The sequence below is a fragment of the Ranitomeya imitator genome, chromosome 5, assembly GCF_032444005.1.
Source record: "Ranitomeya imitator isolate aRanImi1 chromosome 5, aRanImi1.pri, whole genome shotgun sequence".
NCBI lineage: Eukaryota > Metazoa > Chordata > Amphibia > Anura > Dendrobatidae > Ranitomeya > Ranitomeya imitator.
Genome location: NC_091286.1, coordinates 709,862,751 through 709,881,709, shown reverse-complemented (window position 1 = coordinate 709,881,709; position 18,959 = coordinate 709,862,751). Strand labels below are relative to the sequence as shown.

At 44.2% G+C, this 18,959-nt stretch overlaps 1 protein-coding gene across 1 annotated transcript in view; it reads left to right on the top strand.

Annotated features, from left to right (window-relative positions):
- Window positions 1-18,959, top strand: part of EMILIN1 (elastin microfibril interfacer 1) — a 106,473-nt gene that overhangs the window by 55,201 nt on the left and 32,313 nt on the right. Inside the window, exon 3 of the mRNA XM_069728655.1 lies at window positions 6,465-6,673. Within this exon, the coding sequence (XP_069584756.1) occupies window positions 6,465-6,673 (209 nt within the window). The remainder of the gene's footprint in view (window positions 1-6,464; window positions 6,674-18,959) is intronic.

Sequence of the window (18,959 nt, the reverse complement as noted above, 5' to 3'; positions counted from 1 at the left end):
CTTCTCCTTTTGCCCTTGGCCATGCTTTTCAACCCTGCTCTGGTTCTTGTTCTTTCCGTCCTGTTCTGCTCCCTGTTCTTCTCCGCTAATCTGGGTCATGTTCTTCTCTTCCTGCTCTGGGTCCTGTCATTCTCCCTCTGCTCTGGGTCCTGTATTTCTCTTTGTACTTTGGGTCCTGTTCTTCTCCTAGTCTGTGTACTGTTCCCATACGTTTTCTGCTCTGGGTCCTGTTCTTCTCTTCCTACTCTAGATTCTGTTTTTCTCTTCCTGGTTTGGGTCCTGTTTTTCTCCTGTTCTTTTCCTCCTTCTCTGGTTCATCTTCTTCTCCTCCTGTTATGCACCCTATTCAAGTCTCTTGTCTCCTGCTCTGGTTCCTGTTCTTTTCCCCCTGCTCCAGTTCTTATTCATCTCCACCTGCTTTGGCTCCTGTTCTCATCCACTGCTCTGGGTCTGGTTCTTGTCTTCTGGGTCCTGTTCTTTTCTTCCTGCTCTTAACCCTTTTCCTCTCCTTCTGCTGTGTCTCCTGTTCTTCTTACTCTGCTCGGGGTCCTGTTCTTCTCTTTCTGCTTTGGGTGTTATTTTTCTCCGCCTGCTCCGGTTCCTGTTCTTCTCTCCATAATCCAGTTCGCGTTCTTCTCCCCCTACTCCGGTTCCTTTTTTCTCCTGTCCTGGTTCCCGTCCTTCTCCCCTGCTCTGGTTCCTGTTCTTCTCTCCCTGAACTGGTTCCTATTCTCCTACTTCTCTGATTCCTGTTCTTCTCCTTCTGTTCTTGGTGCTCTGTTTCTCCTCCTGCTCAGCTCTGCATTCTTCTCCCCTACTCTGTGTCCTGTTCATTCCTTCCTCCTTATGTTCCAGTTCTTCTACCCCTTCTCTTGCTCCTGTTCTACTCCTTTTGCTCCAATTCCTGTTCTTCTCCTCCTAATCCATTTCTTGATCACCTCCTCCTTCTCTGTGTCCTTTTCTTCTCTTCCAGCTCTGTATCATGTTTTTCTCTTCCTGAATTGGGTCCCTTTTTCTATCCCTGTTCGAGCCCACGTTCTTCTCCCCCTGTTCTGTTACCTTTTCTTCTTCCCCTGCTGTGGCTTCTGTTCTTCTTCCCCTGCTCTGGCTTTTGTTCTTCTTCTCCTGCTCTGTTTCTTGTTTCTCTCTCCCGATCCTTGGTCCTGTTCTTTTCCTTCTGCTTTGGCTGCTTTTCTTCTTCTGTTCAGGGTCCTATTCTTCTTTCCTGTTCTGGTTACTGTTCCTTTTCTCCTGTCCTGCTCCCTGTCCTCTCCCTTTTCAAGTTCTTTTTCTCCTGCTCGGGTCCTGCTCTTCTTCCCTTGCTCCAGTTCCTGTTCATCTCTTGTTTTGGGTCCTGTTCTTATCCTCTGGATCCTGTTCGTTCCTACCTGCTCTGAATCTTGTTTTTCTCCCCTGCTCTGGTTCCTGTTCTTCTCCTCCTTTTATAGTCCCTTTCCTTCTCCTTCTGGTCTTGGTCCATTACTTCTATACTATTCTGGTTCCTGTTCTTTTCTGCTTCCTGTTCTTCTCCCCCTGCTCCAGTTCCTGTACTTCTCCTACTCTTGGTCCTTTTCTTCTCCCTCTGCTCTGATTACTGTTCTTTATCTCTGGCTCTGGTTCCTGTTATTTGCCCCTCTTGTAGATTGTGTTCTTCTCCTCCTATTCTGGTCCCTTTTCTTCTCCTTTTGCTCTGGGTTCTGTTCTTTTACACTGCTTCATCTCCTTTTCTTCCTATTCTGCTCCACCTTCTGTTAGTCTTGTTATTCTTCTCCTGCTCTGGGTCCTCTTTTTCCTCTGCTGATCTGGGTCTCTTTCCTTCTCCTTCTGGTCTGGGTCAATTTCTTCTATACTGTTCTGGAACCTGTTTTCTTTCTGTTCCTCTGCCCTTTCTTCTCCCCCAGCTCCAGTTTCTGTACTTCTCCTGCTCTGCGTCCTTTTCTTCTCCCTCTGCTCTGGTTAATGTTCTTTGTCTCCTGCTCTGGTTCATGTTATTTCCCCTATTCTGGGTTGTGTTCTTCTCCTCGTATTCTAGTTACTTTTCTTGAATTTTTACTCTGGGTGCTGTTCTCCTACACTGCACTGGCTTCTTTTTTTCTCTCCTGTTCAGTTCCCTGTTCTTCTCTACCTGCTCTGGGTCTTGTTATTCTCCTCCTTCTCTGTGTCTTGTTATTTTCTTACTCTCTGATCTGATTTTCATCTCCTGCTCTGGGCCCCATTTTTCTTCTCCTGCTCTGGTTCCTATGTTTCCTCTCCTGCTCTGGTTCTTATGTTTCCTCTCCTGCTCTGGGTCGTGTTTTCCCTCTGCTGCTCTACGTTCTGCGTTTTTTCTCCTGCTCAGGGTCCTGCTTTTCTCCTCCTGCTCTGAGGCCCATTATTCCTTTCCTGCTCTGGTTCCTGTTTTTCCACTGCTGATCTGGGTCCTGTATATTCTTTCCTCTGGGTACTCATTTTTCTCCTGCTCTGGGTCCTGTTTTTTGTCTCTTGCTGTGGGTCTTGTCTTTTCTCTACTTCTAAGGCCGTGTTCACACAGTGCGGTTTTTACTGCGGAAACGCCGCGATTTTGCCGCTGCGGGTCCGCAGCTGTTTTCCATGCAGGGTACAGTACAATGTACCCTATGGAAAACAGGAACCGCTGTGCACATGATGCGGAAATTCCCTAAAAAAGCCGCGCTGAATAGCTGCGGTAAAAAAAGAAGGACCATGTCACTTCTTTGTGTGGAACTGCAGCGGTTCTGCACCCACAGACCTCCATTGTGAGGTCAAACCCGCAGTAAAACCCGCAGACGAAAAAAATATCTGCGGGTTTTCTGCGGTTTGTGGTGCAGAACCGCTGCAGCAGGAAGTGCGTGGGCGGAGTGTGGCTGCCCCCCCGTGCTCCAATCCCACCCCCCATGCTCCGATGCCACCCCCCCCGTGCTCCGACGCCCCCCCGTGCCCTCATCTCCCCCCTTATACTTACCGGGCCTCCCGGTGTCCGTACGTCCGTCTTCTCCCTGGGCGCCGCCATCTTCCAAAATGGCGGGTGCATGCGCAGTGCGCCCGCCGAATCTGCCGGCCGGCAGATTCGTTCCAGGCACATTTTGATCACTGTGATAACCTCACAGTGATCAAAATAAAAATAAAAAGTAAATGACCCCCCCCTTTATCACCCCCATAGGTAGTAACAATAATAAAATAAATAATTTTTTTTTTCCCCCACTACAGTTAGAACTAGGGTTAGGGGTAGGGTTAGGGTTAGGGGTAGGGTTAGGGGTAGGGTTAGGGTTAGGGGTAGGGTTAGGGGTAGGGTTAGGGGTAGGGTTAGGGGTAGGGGTAGGGTTAGGGTTAGGGGTAGGGTTAGGGTTAGGGGTAGGGGTAGGGTAAGGGGTAGGGTTAGGGTTAGGGTTAGGGGTAGGGTTAGGGGTAGGGTTAGGGGTAGGGTTAGGGTATTTTCAGCCATTTTAACCCTAAAAAAACTTCCTAGAAAACACACAGACTTTGCAAAGAAAACTGCATAAAAAAACGCACTAAAAACCGCATAAAAAAACGCATAAAAAAACGCACCAAAAAACGCACCTGCGTTTTCTGCCAAGAGCTGCGGTTTTTAGTGCAGAAAAAACAGCAGGGAAATCAGGAACGTGTGAACATGGCCTTAGGGTCCTGTTTGTGGGTCCTGTTTTCTCCTCCTGCTCTGAGTCCTGTTTTCCTCTCCTGCTCTAGGTCCTGTTTTCTCCCCCTGCTCTGAGTCCTGTTTTCCTCTCCTGCTCTGGGTCCTGTTTTCTCCCCCTGCTCTGAGTCCTGTTTTCCTCTCCTGCTGTGGGTCCTGTTTTCTCCCCCTGCTCTGAGTCCTGTTTTCCTCTCCTACTCTGGGTCCTGTTTTCTTCTCCTGCTCTGAGTCCTGTTTTCCTCTCCTTCTCTGGGTCCTGTTTTCTTCTCCTGCTCTGGGTCCTGTTTTCCTCTTCTGCTCCTGGTCCTGTTTTCATCTCCGTCTCTGGGTCCTATTTTCTTCTCCTACTGTGGGTCCGGTTTTTTTTGCTCCTGCTCGGAGTCCTCTTTTCCTCTCCTGCTCTGGGTCCTGTTTTTCTCTTCTGCTCTGGATCCTGTTTTCCTCTCCTACTCTGGGTCCTGTTTTTTTCGCTCCTGCTCTTGGTCCTGTGTTTTCTCTCCTGCTCTGTGTCATGTTTTTTCTCTCCTGCTCTGGGTCCTGTCTCTTCTCTCCTGTTCTGGGTCCCGTTTTCCTCTCCTGCTCTGGATCCTGTTTTTCTCTTCTGCTCTGGGTCCTGTCTTTTCTCTCCTGCTCTGAATCCTGTTTTCCTCTCCTGCTCTGGATCCTGTTTTTCTCTTCTGCTCTGGGTCCTGTCTTTTCTCTCCTGCTCTGGATCCTGTTTTTCTCTTCTGCTCTGGGTCCTGTTTTCCTCTCCTGCCCTGGATCCTGTTTTTCTCTTCTGCTCTGGGTCCTGTCTTTTCTCTCCTGCTCTGAATCCTGTTTTCCTCTCCTGCTCTGGGTCCTGTTTTTCTCTTCTGCTCTGGGTCCTGTTTTTCCTCTCTTGTTCTGGGTCCTGTTTTCCTCTCTGTCTCTGGGTCCTGTTTTCATCTCTGTCTCTGAGTCCTATTTTCTTCTCCTCCTCTGGGTCCTGTTTTCTTCTCTGTCCCTGGGTCCTGTTTTTCTATTCTGCTCTGGGTCCTGTTTTCATCTCTGTCTCTGAGTCCTATTTTCTTCTCCTCTGGGTCCTGTTTTCTTCTCTGTCCCTGGGTCCTGTTTTCATCTCTGTCTCTGAGTCCTATTTTCTTCTCCTCCTCTGGGTCCTGTTTTCCTCTCTGTCCCTGGGTCCTGTTTTTCTATTCTGCTCTGGGTCCTGTTTTCCTCTCTCCCTGGGTCCTGTTTTCATCTCTGTCTCTGAGTCCTATTTTCTTCTCCTGCTCTGGGTCCTGTTTTCCTCTCCTGCTCTGGGTCCTGTTTTCCTCTCTGTCTCTGGGTCCTGTTTTTCTCTTCTGCTCTGGGTCCTGTTTTTCTCTCTGTCTCTGGGTCCTGTTTTCATCTCCGTCTCTGGGTCCTGTTTTTCCTCTCTTGTTCTGGGTCCTGTTTTCCTCTCCTGCTCTGGGTCCTGTTTTCATCTCTGTCTCTGAGTCCTATTTTCTTCTCCTGCTCTGGGTCCTGTTTTCCTCTCCTGCTCTGGGTCCTGTTTTCCTCTCCTGCTCTGGGTCCTGTTTACCTCTCTGTCCCTGGGTCCTGTTTTCCTCTCCTACTCTGGATCTGTTTTTTCTCTTCTGCTCTAGGTCCTGTTTTTCCTCTCTTCTTCTGGGTGCTATTTTCTTCTCCTGCTCTGGGTCCTGTTTTCCTCTCCTCCTCTGGGTCCTGTTTTCCTCTCCTGCTCTGGGTCCTGTTTTCCTCTCTGTCCCTGGGTCCTGTTTTCCTCTCCTACTCTGGATCCGGTTTTTCTCTTCTGCTCTAGGTCCTGTTTTTCCTCTCTTCTTCTGGATCCTGTTTTCCTCTCCTACTCTGGGTCCTGTTTTCCTCTCCTACTCTGGGTCCTGTTTTCCTCTCTTCTTCTGGGTCCTGTTTTCATCTCCGTCTCTGAGTCCTATTTTCTTCTCCTGCTCTGGGTCCTGTTTTCCTCTCTGTCTCTGGTTCCTGTTTTCCTCTCTGTCTCTGAGTCCTATTTTCCTCTCCTGCTCTGGGTCCTGTTCTCCTCTCCTTCTCTGGGTCCTGTTCTCCTCTCCTTCTCTGGGTCCTGTTTTCCTCTCCTGCTCTGGGTCCTGTTTTCCTCTCTGTCTCTGGGTCCTGTTTTCCTCTCTGTCTCTGGTTCCTGTTTTCATCTCCATCTCTGAGTCCTATTTTCTTCTCCTGCTCTGGGTCCTGTTTTCCTCTCTGTCTCTGGTTCCTGTTTTCCTCTCTGTCTCTGAGTCCTATTTTCCTCTCCTGCTCTGGGTCCTGTTCTCCTCTCCTTCTCTGGGTCCTGTTTTCCTCTCCTGCTCTGGGTCCTGTTTTCCTCTCTTCTTCTGGGTCCTGTTTTCCTCTCTTCTTCTGGGTCCTGTTTTCCTCTCCTGCTCTGGGTCCTGTTTTCCTCTCTTCTTCTGGGTCCTGTTTTCCTCTCTTCTTCTGGGTCCTGTTTTCCTCTCCTGCTCTGGGTCCTGTTTTCCTCTCTTCTTCTGGGTCCTGTTTTCCTCTCTTCTTCTGGGTCCTGTTTTCCTCTCCTGCTCTGGGTCCTGTTTTCCTCTCTGTCTCTGAGTCCTATTTTCTTCTCCTGCTGTGGTCCTGTTCTCCTCTCCTTCTCTGTGTCCTGTTTTTTTCCCTCCTTTGCGGGTTTTTGTTTTCCTACTTCTGTTTCTTTTCTTTTTCTCCTTGGTGATTGCGGCTGTACTAAGGTGACGCAGTTTCTGCATAAGACATGTTAGGTTGCACCCTAGTCGAATGGATGATTGAACGCTGCTAATTTCCACATTGCAGTTTGCCATCATTTATGTAATCTTTTATCCTATCTCAGATATCGCAGCTACATGAGACCCCGTTACAAAATTGCCTACAAGACCGTGTCGGACATGGAATGGAAATGCTGCCATGGATACTCAGGAGACGACTGTAATGAGGGACCAGCAAATGGAGCTCAGGTCACAACCACTAGACCCAGGCCAAGGCCTGTAAGACCCCACATTTCTGGATCCAATGGAGGGGGTCATCTTAGTGGATCTGGAGGTGAGGCTGAATCTATTGTGCCAACCCAAATGTAGTTGTACTACTAATTACAAGTGTGACAAAGACCAAGTTACGATCAAGAAATAATAACAGATGGCGCCCACTACCGACCTCCAACAATGGAGAAAATGGTCTCCTTCAATGAAAATGTTACATCTTATTCCTATGTATATAATATTCCTATTATTCATATATGTGCACATATAATACTGCTATATACTGTACACACATAATACTTCTATATACTGTACACACATATAATACTGCTATACACTGTGCACACATATAATACACTGTACACACATATAATACTGCTATACACTATACAGACATATAAAATATTTATACACTGTACATACATATAATACTGCTGTATACTGTACACACATATAACACTGCTCTACACTGTGCACAAATATAATATTGCTCTACACTGTACACACATATAATATATATACTGTACACACATATAATACTGCTATACACTGTGCACACATATAAAACTGCTATATACTGTACACAAATAATAGTGCTATACGCTGTACACACATATAATACTGCTATATACTGTACACACATATAATACTACTATATACTGTACACACATATAATACTGCTACATACTGTACACACATATAATACTGCTATATACTGTACACACATAATACTTCTATATACTGTACACACATCTAATACTTCTATATACTGTACACACATATAACACTGCTCTACACTGTGCACAAATATAATATTGCTCTACACTGTACACACATATAATATATATACTGTACACACATAATACTGCTATACACTGTGCACACATATAAAACTGCTATATACTGTACACAAATAATAGTGCTATACGCTGTACACACATATAATACTGCTATATACTGTACACAAATAATAGTGCTATACGCTGTACACACATATAATACTGCTATATACTGTACACAAATAATAGTGTTATACGCTGTACACACATATAATACTGCTATATACTGTACACACATATAATACTTCTATATACTGTACACACATATAATACTGCTATATACTGTACACACATATAATACTGCTATATACTGTGCACACATATAATACTGCTATACACTGTGCAGAAATATAATATTGCTCTACACTGTACACACATATAATATATATATATATATATATATATATATATACTGTACACACATATAATACTGCTATATACTGTACACACATATAATACTTCTAGATTTTGTACACACATATAATACTGCTATATACTGTACACACATATAATACTGCTATATACTGTACACACATATAATACTGCTATATACTGTACACACATATAATACTACTATATACTGTACACACTTATAATACTTCTATAAACTGTACACACATATAATACTGCCATATACTGTACACACATATAATACTGCTATATACTGTACACACATATAATACTGCTATATACTGTACACACATATAATACTTCTATATACTGTACACACATATAATACTTCTATATACTGTACACACATATAATACTACTATATACTGTACACACATATAATACTGCTACATACTGTACACACATATAATACTGCTATATACTGTACACACATAATACTTCTATATACTGTACACACATATAATACTGCTATATACTGTACACACATATAATACTGCTATATACTGTACACACATATAATACTGCTATATACTGTACACACATATAATACTGCTATATACTGTACACACATATAATGCTACTATATACTGTACACACATATAATACTTCTATATACTGTACACACATATAATACTGCTATATACTGTACACACATATAATACTTCTATATACTGTACACACATATAATACTGCTATACACTGTGCACACATATAATACTGCCATATACTGTACACACATATAATACTTCTATATACTGTACACACATATAATACTGCTATACACTGTGCACACATATAATACTGCCATATACTGTACACACATAATACTTCTATATACTGTACACACATATAATACTGCTATATACTGTACACACATATAATACTTCTATATACTGTACACACATATAATACTTCTATATACTGTACACACATATAATACTGCTATACACTGTACACAAATAATACTGCTATATGCTATATAGTGTACACACATAATACTGCGATACGCTGTACACACATATAATACTGCTATATACTGTACACACATATAATACTGCTATATACTGTACACACATATAATACTGCTATACGCTGTGCACACATATAATACTGCTATATACTGTACACACATATAATACTGCTATATACTGTACACACATATAATACTTCTATAAACTGTACACACATATAATACTACTATATACTGTACACACATATAATACTTCTATAAACTGTACACACATATAATACTGCTATATACTGTTCACACATATAATACTACTATATACTGTACACACATATAATACTGCTACATACTGTACACACATATAATACTGCTATATACTGTACAAACATAATACTTCTATATACTGTACACACATATAATACTTCTATATACTGTACACACATATAATACTGCTATATACTGTACACACATATAATACTACTATATACTGTACACACATATAATACTTCTATATACTGTACAGACATATAATACTGCTATATACTGTACACACATATAATACTTCTATATACTGTACACACATATAATACTGCTATACACTGTGCACACATATAATACTGCCATATACTGTACACACATAATACTTCTATATACTGTACACACATATAATACTGCTATATACTGTACACACATATAATACTTCTATATACTGTACACACATATAATACTGCTATACACTGTGCACACATATAATACTGCCATATACTGTACACACATAATACTTCTATATACTGTACACACATATAATACTGCTATATACACTGTACACACATATAATACTTCTATATACTGTACACACATATAATACTTCTATATACTGTACACACATATAATACTGCTATACATTGTGCACACATATAAAACTGCTATATACTGTACACAAATAATACTGCTATATGCTATATAGTGTACATACATAATACTGCTATACGCTGTGCACACATATAATACTGCTATATACTGTACACACATATAATACTGCTATATACTGTACACACATATAATACTGCTATACGCTGTGCACACATATAATACTGCTATATACTGTACATACATATAATACTGTTATACGCTGTATACACATATAATATATCTATATACTGTACACATATAATGCTGCTATACGCTGTATACACATATAATACTTCTATATACTGTACACACATATACTTCTATATACTGTACACACATATAATACTGCTATACACTGTGCACACATATAATACTGCTATATACTGTACACACATATAATACTGCTATATACTGTACACACAAATAATACTGCTATACGCTGTGCACACATATAATACTGCTATATACTGTACATACATATAATACTGTTATACGCTGTATACACATATAATATATCTATATACTGTACACATATAATGCTGCTATACGCTGTATACACATATAATACTTCTATATACTGTACACACATATACTTCTATATACTGTACACACATATAATACTGCTATACGCTGTGCACACATATAATACTGCTATATACTGTACACACATATAATACTGCTATACGCTGTATACACCTATACTGCTATATACTGTACACACATATAATACTGCTATACGCTGTATACACCTATACTGCTATATACTGTACACACATATAATACTGCTATACGCTGTATACACCTATACTGCTATATACTGTACACACATATAATACTGCTCTATGCTATACATACATATAATACTGCTATATACTGTACATACATATAATACTGCTCTATGCTGTACACACATATAATACTGCTCTATGCTGTACACACATATAATACTGCTCTATGCTGTACACACATATAATACTGCTATATACTGTACACACATATAATACTGCTCTATGCTGTACACACATATAATACTGCTATATACTGTACACACATATAATACTGCTCTATGCTGTACACACATATAATACTGCTCTATGCTGTACACACATATAATACTGCTATATACTGTACATACATATAATACTGCTCTATGCTGTACACACATATAATACTGCTATATACTGTACACACATATAATACTGCTCTATGCTGTACACACATATAATACTGCTATATACTGTACATACATATAATACTGCTCTATGCTGTACACACATATAATACTGCTATATACTGTACATACATATAATACTGCTCTATGCTGTACACACATATAATACTGCTATATACTGTACACACATATAATACTGCTCTATGCTGTACACACATATAATACTGCTCTATGCTGTACACACATATAATACTGCTATATACTGTACACACATATAATACTGCTCTATGCTGTACACACATATAATACTGCTCTATGCTGTACACACATATAATACTGCTATATACTGTACACACATATAATACTGCTCTATGCTGTACACACATATAATACTGCTATATACTGTACACACATATAATACTGCTCTATGCTGTACACACATATAATACTGCTCTATGCTGTACACACATATAATACTGCTATATACTGTACACACATATAATACTGCTCTATGCTGTACACACATATAATACTGCTCTATGCTGTACATACATATAATACTGCTATATACTGTACACACATATAATACTGCTATATACTGTACACACATATAATACTGCTCTATGCTGTACACACATATAATACTGCTATATACTGTACACACATATAATACTGCTATATACTGTACACACATATAATACTGCTCTATGCTGTACACACATATAATACTGCTCTATGCTGTACACACATATAATACTGCTCTATGCTGTACATACATATAATACTGCTATATGCTGTACACACATATAATACTGCTATATACTGTACATACATACACTATTGATGAACTAATGAATGGCATACAATTATATGCATCGTTCACAGTCTTCCTGCAGTACTTGCTAAATGTGGATTAAAAGCGAGGTGTGAACGGAGCCTTCCTACAGCTGTGAATAAACCCTCAGAATAACACACAGACACCAGAACTTCCCATATATGCGCACTATATACAGTATATGCACACTAATACACACAGGGGCTTCTCAGAAAATTAGAATATCATCAAAAAAGTGATTTCAGTTCAATACAAAAAATGAATCTCCTATATTCTATAGTCATTACACACAGAGTGATCTATTTCATGTGTTTATTTCTGTTAATGTCGATGATTATGGCTTACAGCCAATGAAAACCCAAAAGTCATTATCTCAGTAAATTAGAATAATTAACAATAAAGACCTGTAAAGGCTCCTAAGCGTTTATAAAGGTCCTTAGTCTGTTTCAGGAGATCCACAATCATGGGGAAGACTCTGACTGACAGATGTCCAGAAGGCGTCACTTTCACACTCCACAAGGAAAGTACATTTTGCATTTAATTTTGAAATCCAGGACCCAGAGTCTGGAGGAAGAGTGGAGGCCACAATCCGAGCTGCTGGAGGTCTGGTGTGAAGTCTCCACAATCAGTGATGGTTTGGGAGCCATGTCATCTGCTGGTGTAGGTCCACTGGGTTTTACCAAGACCAAAGTCAGCGCAGCCGTCTACCAGGACATTGTAGAGCACTTCATGCTTCCCTCTGTCGAGAAGCTTTTTGGAGATGGAAATGTCATTCTCCAGCAGGACAGGGGGTCCACACTGCCAAAAGTACCAATACCTGGTGTAAAAACAACAGTATCACTGGGCTTGATTGGCAGCAAACTCCCCTGACCTTAACCCCATAGAGAATCTATGGAGTATTGTCAAGAGGAAGATGAGACACCAGACCCAACAATGCAGACGAGCTGAAGGCTGCTATCAAAGCAACCTGGGCTTCCATAACCCCTCAGCAGTGCCACAGGCTGATCGCCTCCATGCCACGCCGCACTGATGCAGTAATTGATGCAAAAGGAGCCGCGACCAAGTATTGAGGGCATTTACTGATCATATATTTCAGTAGAGAACATTTCAGATTTCACAATCATTTTCCAAGCTGATGTTATAAAGTATTCTAATTTACTGAGATAATGAGTTTTGGGTTTTCATTGGCTGTAAGCCATAATCATCAACATTAACAAAAATAAACACGTGAAATAGATCACTCTGTGTAATGACTAAAGAATAGAGGAGATTCACTTTTTGTATTGAACTGAAATAGATTCACTTTTTGATGATATTCTAATTTTGGGAGAAACACCTGTACATTATCAATCTCTCATACATACAGTCTGCTGAAGCAGCTGGGCCATCACATCTCTCTCCCATCCTCAGGTCTAGAAGTCACAAAGAACATGCAGACCACAGCACAGGAGAGGACTGTAACCTGACTCTTGTCTTGTCCTGACTTCTGCAGAACCTGTGATCCGCCTCTCATTTTCTGTATGGCCTGCCTCTGGTGATTAGAGGGGGAGATGACTGTAACCTGACCCTTGTCTTGTCCTGACCTTTGCAGAAGCTGTGATCCCCCCCTCTAATTTCCTGTATGGCCTGCCTCTGGTGATTAGAGGAGGAGATGACTGTAACCTGACCCTTGTCTTGTCCTGACCTCTGCAGAAGCTGTGATCCCCCTTTCATTTCATATATGGGCTGCCTCTAGTGATTAGTGGAGGACACTTGTCTTGTCCTGACCTCTGCAGAAGCTGTGATCCCCCCCTCTAACTTCCTGTATGGTCTGCCTCTGGTGATTAGAGGAGGAGAGGACCGTAATCTGACCCTTGTCTTGTCCTGACCTCGGCAGAAGCTGTGATCCCCCCTTTCATTTCCTGTATGGTCTGCCTCTGGTGATTAGAGGAGGAGAGGACTGTAATCTGACCCTTGCCTTGTCCTGACCTCTGCAGAAGCTGTGATCCTCCCTTTCATTTCCTGTATGGTCTGCCTCTGGTGATTAGAGGAGGAGAGGACTGTAATCTGACCCTTGTCTTGTCCTGACCTCTGCAGAAGCTGTGATCCCCCTTTCATTTCCTATATGGGCTGTCTCTAGTGATTAGAGGAGGACACTTGTCTTGTCCTGACTTTGGCAGAAGCTGTGATCCCCCCCCTCTAATTTCCTGTATGGCCTGCCTTTTGTGATTAGAGGAGGAGAGGACCGTAACCTGACCCTTGTCTTGTCCTGACTTCTGCAGAACCTGTGATCCGCCCCTCATTTCCTGTATGGTCTGCCTCTGGTGATTAGAGGAGGAGAGGACTGTAACCTGACCCTTGTCTTGTCCTGACCTCTGCCGAAGCTGTGATCCGCCCCTCATTTCCTGTATGGTCTGCCTCTGGTGATTAGAGGAGGAGAGGACTGTAATCTGACCCTTGTCTTGTCCTGACCTCTGCAGAAGCTGTGATCCCCCTTTCATTTCCTATATGGGCTGTCTCTAGTGATTAGAGGAGGACACTTGTCTTGTCCTGACTTTGGCAGAAGCTGTGATCCCCCCCTCTAATTTCCTGTATGGCCTGCCTTTTGTGATTAGAGGAGGAGAGGACCGTAACCTGACCCTTGTCTTGTCCTGACTTCTGCAGAACCTGTGATCCGCCCCTCATTTCCTGTATGGTCTGCCTCTGGTGATTAGAGGGGGAGAGGACTGTAACCTGACCCTTGTCTTGTCCTGACCTCTGCCGAAGCTGTGATCCGCCCCTCATTTCCTGTATGGTCTGCCTCTGGTGATTAGAGGAGGAGAGGACCGTAACCTGACCCTTGCCTTGTCCTGACCTCTGCAGAAGCTGTGATCCCCCCTTTCATTTCCTGTATGGTCTGCCTCTGGTGATTAGAGGAGGAGAGGACTGTAATCTGACCCTTGTCTTGTCCTGACCTCTGCAGAAGCTGTGATCCCCCTTTCATTTCCTATATGGGCTGTCTCTAGTGATTAGAGGAGGACACTTGTCTTGTCCTGACTTTGGCAGAAGCTGTGATCCCCCCCTCTAATTTCCTGTATGGTCTGCCTCTGGTGATTAGAGGAGGAGAGGACTGTAATCTGACCCTTGTCTTGTCCTGACTTTGGCAGAAGCTGTGATCCCCCCTCTAATTTCCTGTATGGCCTGCCTTTTGTGATTAGAGGAGGAGAGGACCGTAACCTGACCCTTGTCTTGTCCTGACTTCTGCAGAACCTGTGATCTGCCCCTCATTTCCTGTATGGTCTGCCTCTGGTGATTAGAGGGGGAGAGGACTGTAACCTGACCCTTGTCTTGTCCTGACCTCTGCCGAAGCTGTGATCCGCCCCTCGTTTCCTGTATGGTCTGCCTCTGGTGATTAGAGGAGGAGAGGACTGTAACCTGACCCTTGTCTTGTCCTGACCTCTGCAGAAGCTGTGATCCCCCCCTCTAATTTCCTGTATGGTCTGCCTCTGGTGATTAGAGGGGGAGAGGACTGTAACCTGACCCTTGTCTTGTCCTGACCTCTGCCGAAGCTGTGATCCGCCCCTCATTTCCTGTATGGTCTGCCTCTGGTGATTAGAGGAGGAGAGGACTGTAACCTGACCCTTGTCTTGTCCTGACCTCTGCAGAACCTGTGATCCGCCCCTCATTTCCTGTATGGTCTGCCTCTGGTGATTAGAGGAGGAGAGGACTGTAACCTGACCCTTGTCTTGTCCTGACCTCTGCCGAAGCTGTGATCCGCCCCTCATTTCCTGTATGGTCTGCCCCTGGTGATTAGAGGAGGAGAGGACTGTAACCTGACCCTTGTCTTGTCCTGACCTCTGCCGAAGCTGTGATCCGCCCTTCATTTCCTGTATGGCCTGCCTCTGGTGATTAGAGGAGGAGAGGACTGTAATCTGACCCTTGTCTTGTCCTGACCTCTGCAGAAGCTGTGATCCGCCCCTCATTTCCTGTATGGTCTGCCTCTGGTGATTAGAGGAGGAGAGGACTGTAACCTGACCCTTGTCTTGTCCTGACCTCTGCCGAAGCTGTGATCCGCCCTTCATTTCCTGTATGGCCTGCCTCTGGTGATTAGAGGAGGAGAGGACTGTAATCTGACCCTTGTCTTGTCCTGACCTCTGCAGAAGCTGTGATCCGCCCCTCATTTCCTGTATGGTCTGCCTCTGGTGATTAGAGGAGGAGAGGACTGTAACCTGACCCTTGTCTTGTCCTGACCTCTGCCGAAGCTGTGATCCGCCCCTCATTTCCTGTATGGTCTGCCTCTGGTGATTAGAGGAGGAGAGGACTGTAACCTGACCCTTGTCTTGTCCTGACCTCTGCCGAAGCTGTGATCCGCCCCTCATTTCCTGTATGGTCTGCCTCTGGTGATTAGAGGAGGAGAGGACTGTAATCTGACCCTTGTCTTGTCCTGACCTCTGCAGAAGCTGTGAACCCCTTTTCATTTCCTGTATGATCTGCCCCTGGTGATTAGAGGAGGAGAGGACTGTAACCTGACCCTTGTCTTGTCCTGACCTCTGCCGAAGCTGTGATCCGCCCCTCATTTCCTGTATGGTCTGCCTCTGGTGATTAGAGGAGGAGAGGACTGTAATCTGACCCTTGTCTTGTCCTGACCTCTGCAGAAGCTGTGATCCCCCCCTCTAATTTCCTGTATGGCCTGCCTTTTGTGATTAGAGGAGGAGAGGACCGTAACCTGACCCTTGTCTTGTCCTGACTTCTGCAGAACCTGTGATCCGCCCCTCATTTCCTGTATGGTCTGCCTCTGGTGATTAGAGGAGGAGAGGACTGTAACCTGACCCTTGTCTTGTCCTGACCTCTGCCGAAGCTGTGATCCGCCCTTCATTTCCTGTATGGTCTGCCTCTGGTGATTAGAGGAGGAGAGGACTGTAATCTGACCCTTGTCTTGTCCTGACCTCTGCAGAACCTGTGATCCGCCCCTCATTTCCTGTATGGTCTGCCTCTGGTGATTAGAGGAGGAGAGGACTGTAACCTGACCCTTGTCTTGTCCTGACCTCTGCCGAAGCTGTGATCCGCCCTTCATTTCCTGTATGGTCTGCCTCTGGTGATTAGAGGAGGAGAGGACTGTAACCTGACCCTTGTCTTGTCCTGACCTCTGCCGAAGCTGTGATCCGCCCTTCATTTCCTGTATGGTCTGCCTCTGGTGATTAGAGGAGGAGAGGACTGTAATCTGACCCTTGTCTTGTCCTGACCTCTGCCGAAGCTGTGATCCGCCCCTCATTTCCTGTATGGTCTGCCTCTGGTGATTAGAGGAGGAGAGGACTGTAATCTGACCCTTGTCTTGTCCTGACCTCTGCAGAAGCTGTGAACCCCTTTTCATTTCCTGTATGATCTGCCCCTGGTGATTAGAGGAGGAGAGGACTGATCCCTTTTCCTCCTCCTCTTGTCCTGTCCTCTGCAGGCTCTGAACTTGTGTCCTCCTCTCTTCTCCCAGTTGGCTCTAATTATTATTTCTGTAGCGCCCCCTACAGTCGGCAATACTTTACATCAGAGGGGATTTGTATGCACAATACAGAATAACACGCAGGTCGCCAGATACAGGAGTGAGGGTCCCGATCACAAGAGCTTACAATCTATGAGGAAATAGGGGAGACACAAAGGTGCGTGGTTCAGAGGGCTTGTATTGTACGGACGGCCATCAGTGTAATAAATGGGGTCTGCACATAACACTGCGTGATCCAGTCACCACCAGTGTGTGCACAGTACAGACACAGAGGGCTACTGAGTGCATGGAGGGTGAATTCAGAAGATTCGGGGGTCCTGGTTTGCAAAAAAATGTTTGAAGGGCAAAACTGGAATAGTTACATAAGTGGTGAGGAGAAAGGCCAGTCTAAAGAAATGCATTATAGGGCACGCTTAAAACTGAGGGCTTTGGTGTGAAATCGAATTGTCCCAAGTAATGTTTTCCAATTGGCGCAGCACAGGAGAAGTTTTGGAGGCGAGAGTGGGAGGTTCGGACTATGGAGGATGTTAGAGTCAAAACAAAAGAAAGTCAAAGCCGCACCCTTTTCTTTATAGATTGAAGGTCTCAGCGGACACAGGGGCGCACGTCCAAAACCAGGGAGCCCATCCCAGACAGTACCAAGACCACAAAGAACAAAAAGACAGCACCACAATGGATGGTGAAAAAATAAGAGCTTACATTTATTCTGCCTCCTTTAGCGACGTTTCGGTCAAGCTTGATAAAGGTCTGTTGACCGAAACATTGCTACAGGAGGCAGAATAAATGTAAGCTCTTATGGAGGACGTTAGTCTTAGGTCATTAGCAGAACGGAGGGCGCGGGAAGGGTGGCGGACTGAGACGAGGGCGGAGATGTAGGGCGGTACAGAACAGTGGACAGGAGGGGTAGAGTGGTAGACTGAGACGAGGTGGGATTGTAGGGTGGTGCAGAACTGTGGAGAGGACGGGTAGAGTGGTAGACTGAGATGAGGTGGGGATGTAGGGCGGTGCAGAACAGTGGACAGGAAGGGTAGGGTGGTAGACTGAGACGAGGGCGGAGATGTAGGGCGGTGCAGAACTGTGGAGAGGCTGGGTAGGGTGGTAGACTGAGATGAGGTGGGGATGTAGGGCGGTGCAGAACTGTGGAGAGGCTGGGTAGGGTGGTAGACTGAGACGAGGTGGGGATGTAGGGCGGTGCAGAACTGTGGAGAGGATGGGTAGGGTGGTAGACTGAGACGAGGTGGGGATGTAGGGCGGTGCAGAACTGTGGAGAGGATGGGTAGGGTGGTAGACTGAGACGAGGGCGGAGATGTAGGGCAGAATCCATCGATGCCCATGTCTCCGGTATAAGATAAAAAAATAATAAACCACCATATTCTTCATCTGTCCGACGATAAGATAATCCATTTGCTCCTTGACAAGTCTAACTCTGCTACATCTAGATGCCATGCTGATGCGAGCTTTCAGCCTGCCATCCAGCATAGACAGTGAGCTGCGCATGATAGCGCAGCATCAGTGTCTCACAGTGACGTTCACCTCGCTGACCTCACCGCTAGTGGCGGGAGAAATCTTTTCTTTACAATTTAACTATGGGGTTAGTAATGGGGCATCTTCTAGATGCCTCTCCATTAGTAACCCCTTAGCTTGATGTTAACTACCAATACAAAGCTGAGATCAACCTCAATACTATTACCCCACTTGTCACCAGATTTGGCGCATCTTATGGATATGCCATTTCTGGGAGGGCTGATGTTGGTAGCCTGGAA